A 19,936-nucleotide genomic window follows, 5' to 3' on the forward strand; every position below is an offset into this window, starting at 1 on the left:
GCGTTACAAGCAAGGTTTTCTGGCCCTTATGAAGTTGTGTCTAAACTGAGTGAAACAGATTATGTCATTCGTACCCCTGATAGACGGCGTAAAACTAGAGTGTGTCACATTAATATGCTCAAGTCTTATGTTACCAGTGATGTGGAGAACGTAGCTGCTGATAGGGGCCGTGGTGGCCTACCGGTTAAGGAAGCAACCCCATAATCAGAAGGTTGCCGGTTCGAATCCCGATTTGTCACTGAGCAAAGCATCGTCCCCACACACTGCTCCCCGGGCGCCTGTCATGGCTGCCCACTACTCACTCAGGGTGATGGTTAAATACAGAGGACAAATTTCACTGTGTTCACCATGTGCTGTGCTGCTGTGTATCACAAGTAACAATCACTTCACTTTGATCCAGTTCCAGTTGCATCATATGCTACAGGCCTGAGGAGGCGAGATGTTTTGTGCCCGTCTCCAGAATTCTGAGATCATGTCTGATCTGGACTCGTTTCTGTCACATCTACCTGATCAGTGTGCTTGTGAGGTTAAAAATTTGATTGCTCTTTTTCCCTCTTTGTTTTCAGATGTGCCATCTTGTTGTAGCGTCCTGCGCCATGACATTGACGTGGGTGACCATTCTCCCATAAATCAGCACGCATACCGCCTCAATCTTGCTGATCATGGGTTAGCCATGCCCAGTTCTAGTCCCTGGAGTTCTCCGTGCATTCTGGTTCCTAAACCAGATGGCACTCATCGGTTCTGCACTGACTATCATAAAGTGAATGCAGTCACATGACCTGACTCGTTCCCACTGCCTCGTATGGAGGATCGCGTCGACCGCGTGGGCTCAGCTACCAACCACTCAGCGAGAGCAAGAGCTGAGAGCTTGGGATGACTGGGTACTATCGTAGCTTCTCTGATGTTGTGTTGCCACTGACTAATCTGCTCTGTAAAAACTTGCCTTTGTTTGGTCCGCAGATTGCCAGAAGACATTTACAGCGGGTGTACAGCGGGTGCTGTACTCTTACAGGAAGATATTACTGGATTTGTTATTTTTCTAAGAAGTTCTTGAAGCATCAACTTCACTAAAGTACCATCGAGAAGGAAGCCTTGGCGTTGCTGCTGTCATTGCAACATGTGGGAGTTTATGTGGGATCAACTTCCATTCCCGTTAAAGTGTTCACTGATCATAACCCTCCTGTCTTCCTCAGCAGGATGAAAAACGCCAATCAGCGTCTTATGCGCTGGTCTTTATATCTACAAGGGTTTTATCTGGAGATCAGGTACAGAAGGGGCTCTGATGAGGTTTTGGCGGACGCCTTGTCACGCTCCTACCAATAAAAGTTGTAAATGTAAAATCAACAGTAAATGTTGATTTTTAGTGGTGGTGGTGTTACATCCTGGTATTTTTGGTGTGTTTCTGTTCTGTGTTTGCAGGATGCTTGGTGACCTGTTCCTGCTGTGGACAGCCAGAATAAAAGGGGCCTCGGTTTCCTTTTTTTCCACCCCGCCCGCCTCCCTACCATTTCCTGATTGCATCACTTCCGGTCTCCCCTGCACAACTTGTTGTGTCGGCCTGCTTTTCAGTTTTTGCTTTTCTTTTTTCCCCATTTGGTTTGTCCTTATTGGTTGTAATTCGTTTCGTATGTATTTCTTCATGTGTTTATTTAATTATAATAAAATACTGTTACGTTTCATCGTTTGGTAGATTTTTGTCTTTTGTTATGGGTCGTACCCCTAGACTTGGCATTGAGGTGAGAAATTACAGAACTGTAGGCCTGTACACACACACAGAATGACTAGTGTATACATGTCTTGCTTTACAGTATGCACAGCACCGTACTTTACTGTAGGGTAAATGGTGCCCATGATCATGAATTCATTCGGGAATTTCAGATTTTACTAAATTATTAATAATTCCACCTGCTTGACCACTCGTCGGCTAAGAAAGTCTTGTGGTAAATTTGAACAAAATGCTAAAGAAGGCATCCCCAGAATTACTCACTGTTACTGCTATTATATACCAATATAAACCAAGATGCCACGCGTCTTGGTTTCTGTTGAAGAAGTTCGGGTTCTTCGCCTTCAGTGGTTGGTTTGTACCAAGCCCCGTGGTGTATGATTTGTGACGAGACAAGCCGAAGTTGAGCTGCAGAAATCTGAGCAGACATCTGAGCAGCAGGTCAAGCGTTGACTAATGGAGCGGCGGAAAGGGTGAGATCCAGCCCTGGACATGGAGTGGACCAATGATCAGGAGTTTGAATTATATTGGCACCGATTCCCCGTTGCGGAGGGTGGGGGTCGGTGTCCCTTTAGTGACCCTGAATGATATCTCCTAAAAGTTATCTGCAATGACCACACAGTCCAAAATCAGACACATTCATTAACTTTCTTTCAACAAAATACTGAGGGAAAGGATACCAAACATGGCATACATATTTTACAGTAGTATAAAACACCTTTAGCACAAATTCACTTAAACAAAACACGATGGTTGACTGTAATAAAAACAGATGCTTTATTGTATCTCCTGTCATGTCTGCTTAAAGGCAGATTTTGACAAATGAAAACTGGAGAAAGGGGGAAGAAGGAATGCCTCCATTGGGCTCTGCTGTGTCACCTTAGATGGTTAAACCCTATGATCTTGAATTAGGACGGGTTGTGTGTTTCCTTTGATCAGAGGGGCAGATATGTCTTTGTGGGTTTCACAGGGAGAGCTGTGACTCCTGAGAGCCATTACGTGACCAAGAGATGAATCCAGAAATCGGAATTCTAAACTCTTGGAGTGGCCTTCAGGGTCCTAGAGCCAAATTGAGTTATGCGGTCAAGAAACATCTGATTCGAAGCATACCATATGTCCATTTGGTTCAGCAACATTCAAAGTGTGTTTTGGGCGTGTGTTTTGGGCGTGGTAGTAGCCTAGTGGGTAACACACTCGCATATGAACCAGAAGACCCGGGTTCAAATCCCACTTACTACCATCGTGTCCCTGAGCAAGACACTTAACCCTAAATTGCTCCAGGGGGACTGTCCCTGTAACTACTGGTTGTAAGTCGCTCTGGATAAGGGCGTCTGATAAATGCTGTAAATGTAAATGTAAATGTTTTTTAATGTCTCCTATGCAATAGTTTCCTCACTGACTGAGCACATACCTGTTTTCCCTCCAAAAGGTTTGGATGATGGAAGGGAATGTAGAGCGAGGCATGTTAGGCTGGACTGGATAATGCTTCTGCCATTATGAGGTGATGGTTGACAACATGCTCTATAATCGTGGCCCGAATTTCATCCCGGACAGCATGGTGTCTTCATGTTCCTCTGCCTCTTTCTCCATTCCACCCCACGCATCCTCTTCCTCCTTCTCTTCTTCTTCTCCTCGTTCTTATAATTAAGCAGCAAGCCCTTGTTCATTTACTTGACGAGGTATCTCCATGTTCATACTCCAAATGGCCCTGGCCAAGCTCTATATATACATGTTTGGCAGCAGTCACTACCATAGACAGCACCTGCCAGGTAACTAAATACACTTTTGTTAGTCAACTTCTGACCAGACTGTCAATTACTGTCAAGAAACTGATATATGGAGTTCATGGTTTCATTTCTTAACTAATTTTGATGATTGATCAGACTGTTGTTCATATGATGCCTTACACAACTAAATCATGCTGGTGTGTTTTGGAGAGAACAACCATTAGACAAGAGTATTAAACTGATCAGCAAGATCTTTGGTGGGCTGCTGCCCACCAACCAATCATTCAATCATTTGTATTAATCATCAAAAGATTGGGAGTTTCTCAAAGTGAAGGAAGAATCCCAAGTGTCAATGTCTGGAACATTTGAAATCCTACCAAGAAGCACAAGTTTCATTCAGCGAATTTTTGAAGGATGCCTGTGTCTCGTCAAGTCAACCACATCCAATGTATGCATACAAGGGCGGAGCATTTTCAGTGAAGTCACCATAACTATAGCAAATAGTATTACCTTCCTCTGAAGGAAACAACTACACTGAATGATTCATTAGACTACTAATTATTTGTACAGTTAATTTTATTGAGAGGCCACAGCTCTTGCATATTACAACTGTTGGCTTTGATAAGGCAAAAGCAAGAATGAATCAAGTGGTTAATTCACACAGAAAAAACAAAATGCTTTCTGGAGGAGGTGGGAACCCACGAGCATGCACTGACGGCTCAGAATGCAGTGAACAGCATATTATGTACAAAACAACAGTGAGACCCAACAAAAATGGTACACATCATTCTACCATAAACTGAAACCCTGAAAGGACAACCTGTTAGACAAAGACAGAAAAAGACAGATTTATTTCTTATTTCCTCTGCAAAGGTACAGCAGTACTTAAAGATATTCTTATGCTTGTTCAAACACCTAAATAAATAAATAAAGCAGTCTCCCACAAGATGAGATTATGACAATATTGCATTTGGAATACCAACTCTTTTAAGATGGCTATCTTGTTGGTGGACTGCAACGTGATGGTTACAGGGCGACGTCACAGAAAAAGGTAAAGAAAGGATGGCTGATTTGATTGGAGGATACACAGACAAAGACAGGACAGTTTTATTTTGGAAAGCCTTGAACTAAAATACAGAGGTTCATTTTCCATTTCTGAAAGCAGTTGGCATCAACAGACAAGACATAGTAGGGGATTCATACACTCATCTTCACGACAATGCACAATAAATGTATGTAAGAGTACGTCAAAGAAGCATCATATATGTATCGCATTGGACAAGGACACACCTAATAATCTCACTCGACACTGTCAAACAAATGGTACTCCATATTGCTTAGGAACACACATAAACAAAGTTCCAAATCAAAAATCTGTCAAAAATAATATTATGACACAGCTAAAATTGCCAATCAACGTATTCTTTTTTCTTTATTTTATTCGTTTTATTGTTGGAGTACTCCTTATATGGGCATTTCAAGTTGACAGAAGTCTTAGAGTGGCTAGTCTGAAGAAACAGTCGTTACATGCATCATCGGTTACCAAGCTAAGTTAAAAGTGTGGAGAAGAAGAGGCATGGCAAGGTGGGGTAGTGGTGGGAATGGGTGGGTGGGGGGTCTCTAATCATCCTCCTCATCCTCTTCGTCACTGTCCTTCATGGAGATGCCCTGCATGCCCCCCTCCCTCACAGAGGCAGCAGCCTCCTCCATGGTGAGCCGGTTCCTCACCGTGTCGTACATCTTGCTGTTGAGTGTGGAGTCTAGCACACCCTGCAGCCGGAAGTCTCTGTACTTTTTCTGCAAAACAGGAGAGTGAAATCTTAATTTGTGCACAATGCACAACAGAAAAAAATATGAATCAAGATGAATTTGGCTGGCCCATCTTCAAAATGACTATTAAAAAAGTTTTTCTTTTTTTGTGATGGAGAAGCATGAAAGATCAGATTTGGAACAGTGCTCATAGTGAATAGTGACATAGTGAATTCAGTTTTTCTGCATTTCCACAAATGCAATTATTCATTTAAGCGGAGTCTTAGTTCTAAACTAGAAATATATATATATATTATGTCTGTGTGCATACTCTTATGTCTACAGTTTAAGGTCTTTGTCATGGCCCCCGTTGCACCTCCCTGCCAGCCGACAACCCAGGAACAGAAGAGGAAGAGACGGACCTCCTCTATAAATACTTGGCCACCATCTGCTAGCCTTCTTTCCTGCCTTCTGACAAATGGTTGGAATATTGATGTTGCCGAACTCTTGCCTGCCTACTGACCCCTCTCTGCTCAATCGCTTTGCTCCTTTACATTTTTACAGCATTTATCAGATGCCCTTTTTCCAGAGCGATTGACCTCGCTCTGGACCTCCGTTGACCTCGTTGACCCTGTCTGAAGATGCCTGCTCTGGTAAAGACTGTACTGGTAATGCCAGCTTGTGCTGTGCAGTCCCACGAGCCAATGCCTGCTACCGTGCCCCCACAACCAAGCACTGCCCAGCCTCCTGCCCTCTCACGCCAGCCAAGTTCTCCAGCCTCTCCTGTCACGTCTGCTAATGCGCCTCCTGGCCTCCCCGGTGACAGTCTTCCAATGACAAGTGATTATATTACAGTTTAGGATATAGTTTCCTCACCTTTACAATCCTGATGAGGATCTTCAGCTGGTAAACGTGAAGCTGCTGGTCCATGCGCTCTGTGAGCCATGTTCCCAGGAGGTTCATGGTTGCAGTGTACCATTGCTGAAAATGCACACAAATAATATGACGTCCAACAAAACACACAGTCTTGTAATGACAAAGACAAATTCGATTAAATACCCACAAAAACAAACTCAAACAACTTCTGGTTTCAGAAGAACGAAACAAATTTGACACTTACACACCTTCTTTGGCATGCTGCACTCACTGACTACACAGTAAACACTACATCAGCATTAAGCACACACATGGATTTGCTTTTAGACTTCCTGCAAACACATACAGGGCCATTGCAACTGGGTAGGAAAAGCAGGCCTCTGTCCAGGGCCCCGAGCTTAAAGGGAGAACATTTGATTATGAATTTACACTGCAAGCATTAATCTGGAGTAGACCATGCACTATATACCGTATTTTAGAAATCCATTTAAAATGACGCTCCAATAAGGGACCATCTACAAATGTGCAAGATGTGCAATCATTTACTGAGAATTTTCTTGCAGCATAAAAAGTCCAATAAATCCACTTATCTGTTCACATATGTGACCAACTACAATATACAGAAATAAATAACCCTCATACAGCAAGCCCTGGAGCAAGGCTTCAGTGTAGGTCCCCCTTGCCTTGAAATAGCCCTGTGCACAAACGCTTTCACACATTCACAACTACCACCAATTCCCCTCTTCCTGTCAGAACATTTGTATTCAGCTCCAATGCGTAATGCTGCAATTCACTGCAAAAAGGAACCCCTTCATCAAGATAGCAGAACACGGACCATCTATATGACAGACAACAACAAAAAGGATAAAGATTTTATTCTATTTACTTTTCTATTATGCTTCATTTTGTGTCATCTGTGCATGTCTTCAAATAGGGTCCTGATTGTGCTCCTGGCCCACCAGGTGGCATGAATCACCCCCAGGTACTTTTGGTTTAGAAGTGGGTGAACAGGACCCAGTATATGTTAGGGATTTGCCCACACTCCTCTGTCGTGCTGGTGTGATGCATGCTTTTTTTACTTGGAATTACAGCGAGCATGACCTTTAAAAAAGGGCCAGTCAACATCATCATTCAAGACAAAGTCCGGTCAAGGAGTGGATCTTCCCCGGATTCCACATGGGAATGGGTGACCACTGCCACCCACACCGGGGCGTCAACAGGGCCCCACCTGCAGCCCCGAGTGAGAGGACCCATGACTGAGAGATAATAAGCTGAAGTACAGTGACAGTGAGGTGGAGGTGGACTGGTGGGGACTAGACACGATGCCCGCTCACGATGCCAGCCCCCCTCTCCACACCTGGCCGCACTTTTGCAACCCCACTGCTGGAGAGCTCCTGAGAGTGGGTCTACAGCGTGTCACCAGGACAGCATCTGTCCTCCGACCTCAGTGGGGCTGACTGTGGCCGCAACCAACACCAGTACTCCCCATGGACCAGAGGCCCCATCTTCATCAGGTCCAGCTCATCTTCCACGGGTCCCTACTCCTGGCCCCAAATGTTGATGTTCCAGTGGGGGGTCCAGGGCTCAAGTCAGAGGAACCTCTTTTTTGTCTGTCTTTTCCAATGCTCAATGCAATGGTAAAATATTCGGTGTGACCCATTACTTAAATTCAGTCGGAGTTCATTTTTTACAGTGTATCTGTGTGCCCCTTAACAGAATGACAGAATGAGAGACAGATATAGGGGCTGGGCCTTGTGTGTGTGCTAACAATAAACACCATTCTGACCTGTGAATATGATAGATGTGTCTTTTTACGGTTTCCCAAGAAAATCTTCTACACATGTACCATTCACAACCAAGCACAGACTTGTACACCGACACATGCATACGTACCCACAGTACCCACAACGAAAGTAAAACAGAGATCTGCGAGCTCTCATTATTTACGCTGGACTGACAACAGTTGCCCTTTTAAGGTAAAGTCTATTAGGGGAACGTTTGTCTTATGTTGCCATACCATCTGAAAAACAATGTATGAATTCAAGATTAATAAAAAACTGCTTTTGACATGGTATTTGTATAAATTTAATCCCTGCTTATAGCTTTTATATAATAATTAAAAACAACTAAACAATAATACACATGAGGTGGTAATATACTGTGAAAAGTGCTAATATAATATGCAATATCATCACCTCAGGTGTATTATTGCATAACTGATTTAGATGTGTCCTCAAGGATCACTGATCTGGCAGCTGGTCACATGACTTGGTGATGCAGTGAAATTGTTTAAGTTGTGTACATTGCACAAAACACTTTCTGGATTCCTTTCAGCCAATCAAAACTAATAGCATTCAGTGTGTTCCCTGCACAGAACAATGTCATGAAAATGTTGAAATCCACAGTTTGTATCTTGTTTTTGTGTTCTTAAAGGTCCCCTATCATGAAAAATTCACTTTGTGAGATTATTAAATGTTAATACGAGGTCCTCTGGTCTGTCTATGGTCCAGCAGTGGCTAGAAATGGTGGTAGTTGTAAAGGGTGCTTTGATCATTCAGCTTCGCTGTTCAGAGAGCGGCAACTCAGTCAGTTGGATCTGGAATTTAGGGGAAAGGTTACCTTCCGTTTCTCATGCTTTTTCTGGCCAGAGATTTTCCCGCCCCTCCCATAAAACATTATCTCCACCGACCATCATGGCTTCCAAACATGTGAAGTATCGCAGTTGCTCGGTGATTGGATCAGTCACGTGAGACTCTGAAGAGTCTCATTTAATTTTTTCTGGAAAAATGCCGAAACGACTTCCAACATTGTGGTTGGTGGATGGTGTTGATGCCCGCTCAATATCTATAGCCCCCCACCCTCCTCATCCCGCCTCTCTCCTCCTTATTTGCATTAAAGCAAAACGGCGCATCCTGGGAAATGTCATTGTGTGACTGGATAAAAGTGGCTGTAAGAGACTTCAGATACAGTATTAAAAAATGTTCATGTCAGGGGACCTTTAATCACACAAAATAAATAATACTTATGTGATTATTGTGATTATACTGTATGTGGTGTATAGCCCAGGTGTAAAGTTCACCACTAACACTTCCGGTCCTCAATTCTACTAAGGGATGAACAAATCCTCAGATGCTTCTGAGCGACCTTAGTAGCACTATGCAGTAAACCCAATGAAATCCTTCATCTAAACTAGATGGAAAAAAAACTAAAAACATGAGCAAAAAAAAAAAGGCTGTCTGGCCATCTACGGTCTCAAATTAAAATTATACCAGTGTGAAATCTTACCTTGTGTTAATTGAAAATGTAGTTAAAACAAGAGAGAATGAATATGTGGAGTGACAAGGCAGGACAATTTGTTTCACAAATTCTTTCAAACTGCATATACAGTACAGGCCAAAAGTCTAGAAACCTTCTCATTCAATGTGTTTTCATTATTTTCATGACCATTTACGTTGGCAGATTCTCACTGAAGGCATCAAGACTATGAATGAACACATGTGGAGTTATGTACTTAACAAAAAGTGGAGACCTGACCTCCACAGTCACCGGACCTGAACCCAATCCAGATGGTTTGGGGTGAGCTGGACCGCAGAGTGAAGGCAAAGGGGCCAACAAGTGCTGAACACCTCTTGAGGCTCATCGAGAGAATGCCAAGAGTGTGCAAAGCAGTAATCAGAGCAAAGGACGGCTATTTTGAAGAAACTAGAACATAAAACATGTTTTCAGTTATTTTACCTTTTTTTGTTAAGTACATAACTCCACATGTGTTCATTCATAGTTTTGATGCCTTCAGTGAGAATCTACCAACGTAAATGGTCATAAAGATAAAGAAAACACGTTGAATGAGAAGATGTGGCCAAACTTTTGGCCTGTATTGTATACTCTATAGGTCCACTTTTGGATTTGTTGCCTCAATAAATTTTTTATAGAAACCAATTGAACTTTCGCTAATCAGCAGATATTTTGCCCGTCCACTTCACATTGTCCACTGGACTGAGCACCGCATGCAGGTGGAGAAGGCTGGAGGGTCGTTGGTGCTGTGGTGGCTTTGCATGTGCCTGAGTCGGAGGAAGTGGGTCATGCTAGCAGATGTACACAGGTAGATTATTTGATTCAAACTCATGCCACTTGACAGAATGCGATAAAACAGCAGGACATTAGAGATAAGTTCCACTTTGTCAAGAAAAGGAAGAGAAGGAGCAAACTGAAACGACAGGATGACGTACAATTAGATGACCCATGGTTCATGTCAGGGAACACTTTGAACCAGGATTTGTAAACTACCATTTCAATTCATTTTGGCCTGTTGCTGATTGGTCAGTGTAATTAAAATATCATATAGGTGTCACCAGATTAAATGGAAAGAGTCCTATGCTAAATAGGCAGTAGTAATTGTAGTAGTAATTGAATGGTAATTATTCAGGCTCCAAAAAAGAGAGTAATTCTGTGACAAAAGTAGAAATAAAAAATGGGGAACAAATACTATCATGCTGAAAGGGTAAAGCTGAAATTTGAATATCAACTTTTTGTGTGAGGAGCAGGAAGGACATGATGGCATTGTCTAGATCAGCAGTAATGCAGCATGCCTACAGTAACCAATAGATCAGATTCTTAATCAGTCTTCCTGTTTCTAGTTAATTATGGTAACATACAAATCTAATTAAAGTGTCCTTTGACATGGCATTAGTGGCTACCCTACTTATAAAAAACAAGAATGGACAAAAATGTGGACAATGCTTTTTGACAGATAGTATTAGAAAAAACAACAACAAATATAGACATACAAATAGTAACAGCAGTTTAGAAAGATCCTTTTCATGCCTTGAACATGCAACTGAAACAAGTTGGTTCTGAAACATCAAGAGGCTGGTAGCAGCATACAAGGTCTGTCAGAGACACGTTAAACATTCCTCAACGTGAGCACATTATGATCCTCCAATACACACATGCAGCACACAAGGGGCGCGAAGAGCACCCCAGAAGAGCTCCCAACAGACACAGAAGCAGCTAGTGACGTCATTATGATCAGTACAAACCTCCGGAAGGCACACAGCACAATGTGTGTGTGTGTTTAAGCTCTTAACGACACACAGTCACTGACTAAATAGCATAATGACTGAAAAGCTCTATAATACGTAGAAACACCTGAACCACACCACAGATAAACACACACACACACACACACACACACACACACACACACACACACACTTCTGGTGAACTTCACTGACGAACAAAGGGCATGTCAGTTTACTGCACATTTACCACCCGGGATTATTTCTGTATGGTAAGCAGTGCTCTCTCTCGCTTTCTGATTAATGAAGAAATACTGAATACTTATTTCAGCACAAAGGGATTGGTTTCTTTCATTCATCTGGAATATTGAAGTGCGTATTCACACAGTGTAGTCAAACTTTACATGAAGAGCACTTCTTAAAATAATCCCTTCTGTAAAAAGGATTGCAGACACTTTGCCTTTAAGCAAAGATGTCCCTGTACATGAAAGACCAAGGCGGTATGAGTGTGCAACACTGGAATATAGTGGGATTAAACCACATTTACACGCAGAGCAAAAAGTGGGTTGGATAGATAGATAGATAGATAGATAGATAGATAGATAGATAGATAGATAGATAGATAGATAGATAGATAGATAGATAGATAGATAGATAGATAGATAGATAGATAGATAGATAGATAGATAGATAGATAGATAGATAGATAGATTCACTTTCTCACAAAATGTGACTTATCCCTCTCTGACCCGGCGTTTTACCTCATTTCTAATACCCCCCCTTCTTCACAAACATTTGGGGAAGAGATGGCATCTTACTTACATCAAATAACCTCTCTATATACACCTCCTCATTGACCTTTTCTCGCAATATGTCCTGAGAGTGTCGCACAAAAGTCACATATCCATCAGCAACATCCATCCCTGGTTTCTGCAAGAGCCACGACAACACAGGGTTATATCGTCCTGTAGCTTTTGTTCTTAAAAAAAGACTAAATCAGGTGACAACTTACAGGGACATCCACATATTTTGAAGCTGCTTTCACCTGAAATCAAACAGATATGGTTCTCAAACTAACAACCTCATAATTACAACAAGCATGGATAAAGATTGATATATCGATTGACATAGATTGATTTCAATCAATTGATTGATATCAATTGACATAGATTGATAATTCTCTTATTCAGAGATTCTAAATTGTTAAATCTACTCACCGTGAACGAGAGGAAAGAGGAGAAGAGTGTGCCTTCATCATATCTGGAAATCTTTGCCAGTACACTCTCAAGAATGGTCACAAACTGAGGTAGAGAAATCAGTGCTCTGTTTTAATGGCCATGGGATCAAAAACTGTGTTTTTAATGAGATCGTCTGTGTTCCAGTACCTTTGCAACCAGTAGTGCGATCATGTCTTTCACACTTTCTTCAATGAGTTCATCTATTTTGGAGTGGTATTGTTTCTACAGGGGAGATGTGGGAGAGGACATGTTGTAGTTATTTCCTACATGAATATCTATATTACAGATATCATGCAAAACTACCTATAATACCTTTCTATAAGGCATTTCAACTTTCCAATCAACTGGGTGAAAAACAAAAAGTATAACATACCAGTTGGCTAATATATTTAAAAGTGATATTTAGACTGATCCATCCTCATGACCTCTTCTCAGGCTAAATTGAGTAAATGAATTCCTGACATTTGATACCTCTTGACCCATCTCCATAGCACAAAGCTTTGCAGACTGGTCCTTGGCATCCACCATGACATTAAACATTGTGCATATGGACTGATGGATTCGGAAATCTGTTGAACGACTGCTCTTTGCCAGCTTTGACTCAAATGCCATCCTGGTACTGAAACACAAAATGGACCATCCAGAAAAAGTATGTCCAGATACAAATGTTCAAGATGTGTTCAAGCTATGAATAATTACACAAATCTGTTGTATCATTATGTTTCTGCAGTTGACCAGAACAGATGAACAGTGAAATAACATACCGTTTCACACAGTTCTCAATCATGTCACTGGACATGAGCTTCATGCGGTTGTCCAGGTGCTTGGCAAACTCCTCCTCAGGCCAGTGTAGGTCCCTGATGAAGGTTTGCAGGGCGTCTAACTTCCAGAACATGTCCTCAGAGCTCCCAGATCCATTGCTGCCAGGCACAGGGACAGGGTGATGTCAAGAGCTACACTCTAGGTGTCCAGGTAAACAATCATAATGGACAGCAGAGGGCCAACCACATACACAGGGCCAACCAGACCCTCTATGTCCCTCAATGAAACAGGTGGCTAGCAGGTAGTTCCAGTTTTTTAATCATACACTGACCCTCTGGTTTATTATTAACAATTACGTAGCATTGGTGTCATTGTAAAACCACCATCTTAGTCCATCTTAGTCTAGACCAAATCAATAACCAAGCTAATCAGCATGGTTATTAACTCTTGGGTTTCATGCACATAGACCTGGAATGGGGTTGGGGAATGTCATGGTGAGAGAAGGCGAGTAGAATGGATGGTACTGTTACCCAGTGGTGCCCTTACTGATACAGCTCAGATGGCGCTTCAGAGCTGACTATAAACACAGGAAGAAATACATGAGGAATAAGATGGATAACGGCTCTGAAGGTCCAGTTGGAGCAAGTAGAATTTAGATTGAGTTTAGAAGGGCCCATTGAAATTGTTCCAATTTACAATGAAAATTTGTTTCTGAACAGAGCTGAGGAGCAGGGGAGGGGCTTGATAAGGCAGTGGGGTCAACAGTCCATGACAGGAACAAGAACAACACAAAGAACAGGCTCTCTCTCACCACCCATGCCCGCCGTGTTGGAAGCAGGGATCCCAGAGGTCAAACACACCATGCAGTCATTTCTGAAGGTGCTGCCATCCTGAGTAGAAATAGAGTGGGGAGTGGGACCAGGGTCTGAAGTGGAGAGGAGATGGGGGATGGAGGAGGGTCGGAGCTGGGACAAGGGGAGGTGGAGACCTAGTTTCTACTGTCGTGGATGCCAGCTGCACTGAAGGTGGCGGGGCTTCAGAGCATCAACATGATAATAACTCCATCCATTGGACAACTGGGGTGGAGAGCTCCACTTACCACCAACCCACAAAAACTATTAACTAACCCACAACCAACCATCATCTGCAATCCCAAGAAATGGTCTGAATGGGGACCAGTCATTAGACGAATTAGTACCTTCTACTATTCTAATTTGCTCTTACTAGCCACTCAGACAAATGAACAGGTCTGTATAGGTCAAAAGAGGACGACCAGCATGTTTGGGATGGTGTTCCAGATCTCTCCACCTCAGCACCCACCCCAATAGCATGCACAGTGAAATAAACGGAAAGCTTTTCAGGTACTTTTCAAACAACGTGATTTAACCAGATGCCCCTACAGTATACTTGGCATGAAAATGACTTCTGAATGCTAAAGTTGCCATTTATATCAAGCAGTCACAGTATTATTAATGCCATTTAAAGGTTTTGCTTAAACACAGACAAGCTTGGGCGTTGTTGGAAGATTAACGTCAGCAGGGTATAGATACAGGAGCACATCTTCATGCCAAGATCTTCTACGATAATGCGTTGTATCTTGGTTGAACTTGTTGAATACACACTCAGAGTCATAAATAGCAGCCATCCATGACGGGGTGGAAAAGCTAGGCATTTGTGGAAGGTTAACTGATAGCCCGGCTACTGGCACAGGTAGGTTTGGTACTTTGGGAATTTGAAGGTTGACATTTGGTAGATTCACATTGGGCAGATTACTTGTTAAACTCCTGTAGAAGAAAGAGAGAAGAAAAAATAATAAAATCTGTAACATGTAGTATGAATGCTGCAGAGGACAATGTGACACACACCATTAAAATAAGAACAGTAAGAGGCTGGATAAACAAAAGTTTCATCTTTAGACATAATGCAAATCAGAGCAAATGCATTTGATTTAAAATCATGAGTAAGACATAAAGAAATGAAAAAAGACTTTATAATGCAGTACTTTTCTTAAACACATCAGACATTGAATGCTGACATGCTAAAATGAACCAATGAAATAATCTGTTATAAAATGCAGTCTTCTGCAGACAAATATGGCAGCTTCAAGGGTGCTCCTGAGCAATATGGCTTTTAAAAAGCAAAACAGACATATGTGACTGGCACATGAGACATCTATGGAAACAGAAGACCATAAAAAACACAACATATTATCTATAAAGCACAGATTATGTCAGAACAGATGGAGTGAAAGAGAGTTCTGAGAATGGCTTGAGTTGTTTGCAGCTTTGCATGTCAGATTCCCTCAGAGGTGGATGGCTTATCAAAAAGTAATTTAAAAAGTTTAACGTATTAAAAAGTTAAACTGTACTTTCCAATGCATTCATTTTTAACGAAATGTTGTTTTTGTAAACACATTTTTCTCTGAGGTTCCTGCTTAGTTCACTGCCTTGTCTACCAAAACCACACTGATGCTTTTCCCACTGTGGATCCTTTGTGTCCAATGTACACAATGTAATTTGTACACGTTGTTTATAATTTAGTGAATGCTGCATTTACTTAAATTTTTTGACCCTTATTGACAGCATCAACAATATTTTCTGGCATAATGGCATAATAATTTGGCAAGTGACGAGTCACATTTTATATAGCACATGTTTAGGCCTGGCCTGGGGTACACAAAAAACCAAGAGAAAATATTCCAATATTAAAAATATGACAGAGGCTTTTGCTCAAAGGTGAATCTCCAATAGAGGAGTGCTTTCCCTTACAAGCCTGATGCTTATTCACAGAAGGCCTCTTACTTTACGGGTTCCCATGACTCGCGTTCAAAGCCCCTGTTGATAGACTGAGCAATGGAAGACTCCATCAGGTCCACATAACGGACCACCAGGGGGGCGTAAAGGTCCTGTAGGTGTTTGTGAAACTTGCCATTGCACAGATGATCTGTATTACAAGAAAAAGAAAAAAAGCATATACGAATGAGGTCATATTTGTCCTGAAAACTGTAATTGTTGTAAAAGGTTTTTATGTCTCGTTCATGTGTTGCTGATTTATGTTTCAATACCAAGTAACTGAAATTGCAAATTTACTAAATCTGAGGCAAAGGAAACAGGAGTCACTTACAGTCCAAACGGAGAAAGTCATTTAGCAGTTGAAAGAGTGGGAAGCTGTCCCAGCTCTCCGGAGACTGGATCTCGAGTGCAGCATCCATGTCCACGGCATACAGAGAGAGGAAGTGCTCAGCATGTTCCACCATGAGATCAGACCACCATGCAAAAGCCTGAAGAGAGGAGAAGAGAAAACTTAGTGAGGAAGCACATACATGATTGAGGATAGGTTAGGATAGGATAGGAAAAGAGGCAAAGCAGAAACAGGGAGTTCTATGACTGAACCAGTCATAAAGGAGCCATGCTCCTTGGTGTTACGCTCAAGGTTGTATGGTGCTACTGCTCTCGACCTTCGCTTCACTGTGTGCAACTTTAGTCACCTCATTAGCTGTTCTTTCCAATTCCAGTTCTCATTTTTTTATTTAGCTTTTCTCTACCTCTTTTATGCTCCATTTTGTAAACGGTCCCCTGACGCATACACTCGGGCCCGATGCCCAAGATACTGGATTACCAGTGTTCGGGGCTGCTTGTTAGACATGTATGTAGAGAATATTATGACAGTGTGCATATGCCTACAATTGGCTATTTTGTCAGACTGAGGATTTACAGAGACATGGTGCAATTTCACATGCAAGTATGGCCCTTCCTGCATGCGTTTTGCGTCTGGATGGAAAATTGAGGTTTCCATCCTCATCCCCCTTTCCTCCAGGGGTGGTGGATGTAGCTCCGAACCATGCACGATGCAATCTTTTAGCCAGCCAAAGTCTGCAAGCAGACACAAAGCATCCCTGAAGGCAATAGCAGCACATTAGATACAAGACACTAAGCTTTTATTTCGATTCTCTAGGACTCTTTAGTCAACAGTGTCAGAATGTACAGTATAAAGTTTTTTTTTTTTTAAATAAATATATTGATTATGTAAAGATTACACACTGCCCTGGCCTGCCTGTAGACTTTGGCACAACTAACTCATTTTCCAATAAAACGCTGGTAATTTCATTCACGGGAAGTGATTGAACTGTGAAAAGCAGCATCATTTCTTCCCTTCTTTTTATCATTGACATTCAATGAGTCACACAAGCATCAGCAATCTTAGTAGTAAGGGGTTGCAAGCTGTTCCTTGACTTACCAGTCCACTTACCTGCCAGCTTCGTCTGACCACCCCCACCCCATAAATACCTCTGAAATGCTATTGCCGTTCTGTTAGATAGCAGAACAAGCATAGGCTGCTTCCAGGTTTACTTGGATATGCTATCTGTGGACCCTACCACCATGGCAAATGGTGGCAGGTTCGGAAAAAGTGGGTAGAGGCCAGGTGGGTATCACCACAGGACAAGTGGAGTAAAATTTCTTTAAAAAAAGACTGCCCTGCTGAAAGCAGTCACAGCTAGCAGGAAGTAGCAAGCTTCACGAGCATTTCTCACTGCTGTCACCTCCATCATGCCACAGGCACTGAGGGACAACGGACTTGAATAAAATGCTACCGTAGAGATGGGAGGTACGGGCAGGCTCGAGAAAGAGGTGAGAAACCTCTGCGGGACATGCACAAGCCGTTAACGTGGGTTCAAGTGACAAGTTCTGACACATTCATACCTCTTTCCCCTGAACAAGTCCATTAAGCAACGAGAAAAACAAATATGGACAAGTTCCTGAGCATCAACACGTACATTTTTAAAACAATCACTGCTGTTATGTAGAAAGGTGAAATTGCTGAATTAAAATGAATCCTGTGGAAACTGCAGCTGCATACATTATTGTGATCAAATATGGTAATAATGATTATAAAACGTATGTTCCAATAGTTTTCTTCGTTTTTTTTTTTTGCTATTTAGTGTAGACTAACTACTATATTTAAACTATATTTAAAAGTAGTAGTTACTCATTTAAATTATATTTAAAACCATTTTTTCTTTGCCCACTTCACCCCCCAAAAAACGACATACAAACCAACAAAGAAAACAGGGGTCTTTGCCTGGGTAGCTCACATGCACAAGGGAGAGTGTATGTGATGGGACTTATGGGAAAGATAAATGTTTATACTGTACCGATTGGTCTCCAGTACTTGTGACTGCGGCCTGTTAAGCATATTCAGAAAAAAAGAATAAATCCGGGCATCTCAAAAAAGAGCGCAATGGACCACCCTTACACTCATGCAAACTTAATGGGCTCACTGAAGAGCAGCAATAAAAACACTACAACCCTTTATAAGACCTCACAACAAGGTTGATTTCATCATATGGGGGTGATCAGATGTTTAGCTCATGCTCAGGCTGCCTAACCATCTTGGCCTTCTCTAAGGCCTCTCAAGACGAACAGTTAGTGAATCAGCGATATACAGACTTGCAAGTCCGCAGTATAAAACTGCTATATGAATAGTAAGAAGGGAATAATTAGAAGGATAGAACGAGAACCTTTTTTGTGTGATTTCTGTGAGAGAGAGGTCACATACCTCAGCATGGTGATCTTCATTCTGCTGCAGGACCTCTATAACTAACTCGGCCAGGCGAATGGTGTCCTCCAGCTTTTTGGCTGGCGTGGCCATCTGCCCTGCATTCTCTGCAGCAGAGAGGGTAGGGGGCTGTTAGAGAAGAGGAAGTTTATGGCTGTTCTTGAGGATGTGAGCAGCGCCTCATCCTCTTGTATTTGGTGTCTCTAAGGTCATTCTGTTTAGAGCAGTAAATAGTGTTGAAATAGTGATTACCTTTCACATTTCTTTTTGTGATAATAAGCAATAACCCAGAGTGCTTTTCAGTAAATATGAAATCCTCAATGTAGCAGTGGTGATTTAATAAGTCCACTGCTGGAAATGTCAGTATTTCTGTCCATTGTCAGCGCAGTAAAACGCTTTATTTTCCATTACCATGATAGCAATCTGCACCCAAACTCGTGAAGTGGATATCAAACATTAATATTATTATAGTCTTTGAGTTCAGGAACACAAAAAGTATATGGGCTCTCATGCAATGCAAAGGAGTCAGTTAGAGGAACGGATGACAGGAATGAAAGGCAGTGAATTTGCCGTGCAGACCTCACTGTGAATTTATTTCCTTTTCTATTCTTTTACTCTGGTTTCAGCGATTTACTTTGACAGACAGTAACTTTTGGATCATTTGCTGTATTTTACATAGTTGAATTGAACATTGTTTTACAACATAATTTTATTAGCCTGAAATAATATAATGAAAGATGGAGAACATAGAGATTGCATGCCATTGTGTTCATGCAGTGCCATTGGTTAACACTGTTGCCACTGCAGATCATGACATTGCCTTTCAGATTTGAATGTTATTACATATGCATCATTCTTGCAAACATTCTATGCATATGTGGGATTATATAAACCAATCAGCCACAATATAACAGCCAAATATTTTGCGGTCAGGTACCTCGAAAAACAACTGTGAACTATTGAGGTGAACTCCTATTGTATCTGATCCCATCCTCCTATTGTAAAGAAAGTCAATCCGAATGCCTGTAAGCTGTGAGGTGGGGCTTCCACAGATCATACCAAGATCTGAACTAGCATGCAAGGTGTGAAAATCAGGGACTACTGTTATCATGAGAGGGTGGACCTTTTGTTAGGAGATGCTTGACAGAGTAACATTCCCACAAATGCAAGATACAAGGTTTCCAAGCAGAACACAGACTTTTCGTCGTCCCTATAGGGTATCATGCTGCCATCTCTTCCTGAGGCAAGTGAGACACGCACATACACACACACACACACACACACACACAC

General features: G+C 41.9%; 1 protein-coding gene across 15 annotated transcripts in view; it reads right to left on the reverse strand.

Moving 5' to 3' along the window:
• Window positions 1-4,008: 4,008 nt before the first annotated feature.
• Window positions 4,009-19,936, reverse strand: part of cadpsb (Ca2+-dependent activator protein for secretion b) — a 65,276-nt gene continuing 49,348 nt past the window's right edge. For 6 of the 15 annotated variants that reach the window (XM_028967274.1, XM_028967271.1, XM_028967265.1 and 3 more), the window contains 14 exons: window positions 18,647-18,753; window positions 18,243-18,272; window positions 17,791-17,799; window positions 16,214-16,370; window positions 15,892-16,033; window positions 14,713-14,874; window positions 13,093-13,248; window positions 12,800-12,947; window positions 12,476-12,550; window positions 12,308-12,391; window positions 12,103-12,135; window positions 11,913-12,020; window positions 6,076-6,180; window positions 5,071-5,247 (listed from right to left, as the gene is read on the reverse strand). In XM_028967274.1, the coding sequence (XP_028823107.1) occupies window positions 5,071-5,247; window positions 6,076-6,180; window positions 11,913-12,020; window positions 12,103-12,135; window positions 12,308-12,391; window positions 12,476-12,550; window positions 12,800-12,947; window positions 13,093-13,248; window positions 14,713-14,874; window positions 15,892-16,033; window positions 16,214-16,370; window positions 17,791-17,799; window positions 18,243-18,272; window positions 18,647-18,753 (1,493 nt within the window). The other 9 variants (XM_028967276.1, XM_028967275.1, XM_028967272.1 and 6 more) reach the window with 5 other exon arrangements.

Source organism: Denticeps clupeoides, unplaced genomic scaffold (assembly GCF_900700375.1).
Source record: "Denticeps clupeoides unplaced genomic scaffold, fDenClu1.1, whole genome shotgun sequence".
Lineage (NCBI taxonomy): Eukaryota > Metazoa > Chordata > Actinopteri > Clupeiformes > Denticipitidae > Denticeps > Denticeps clupeoides.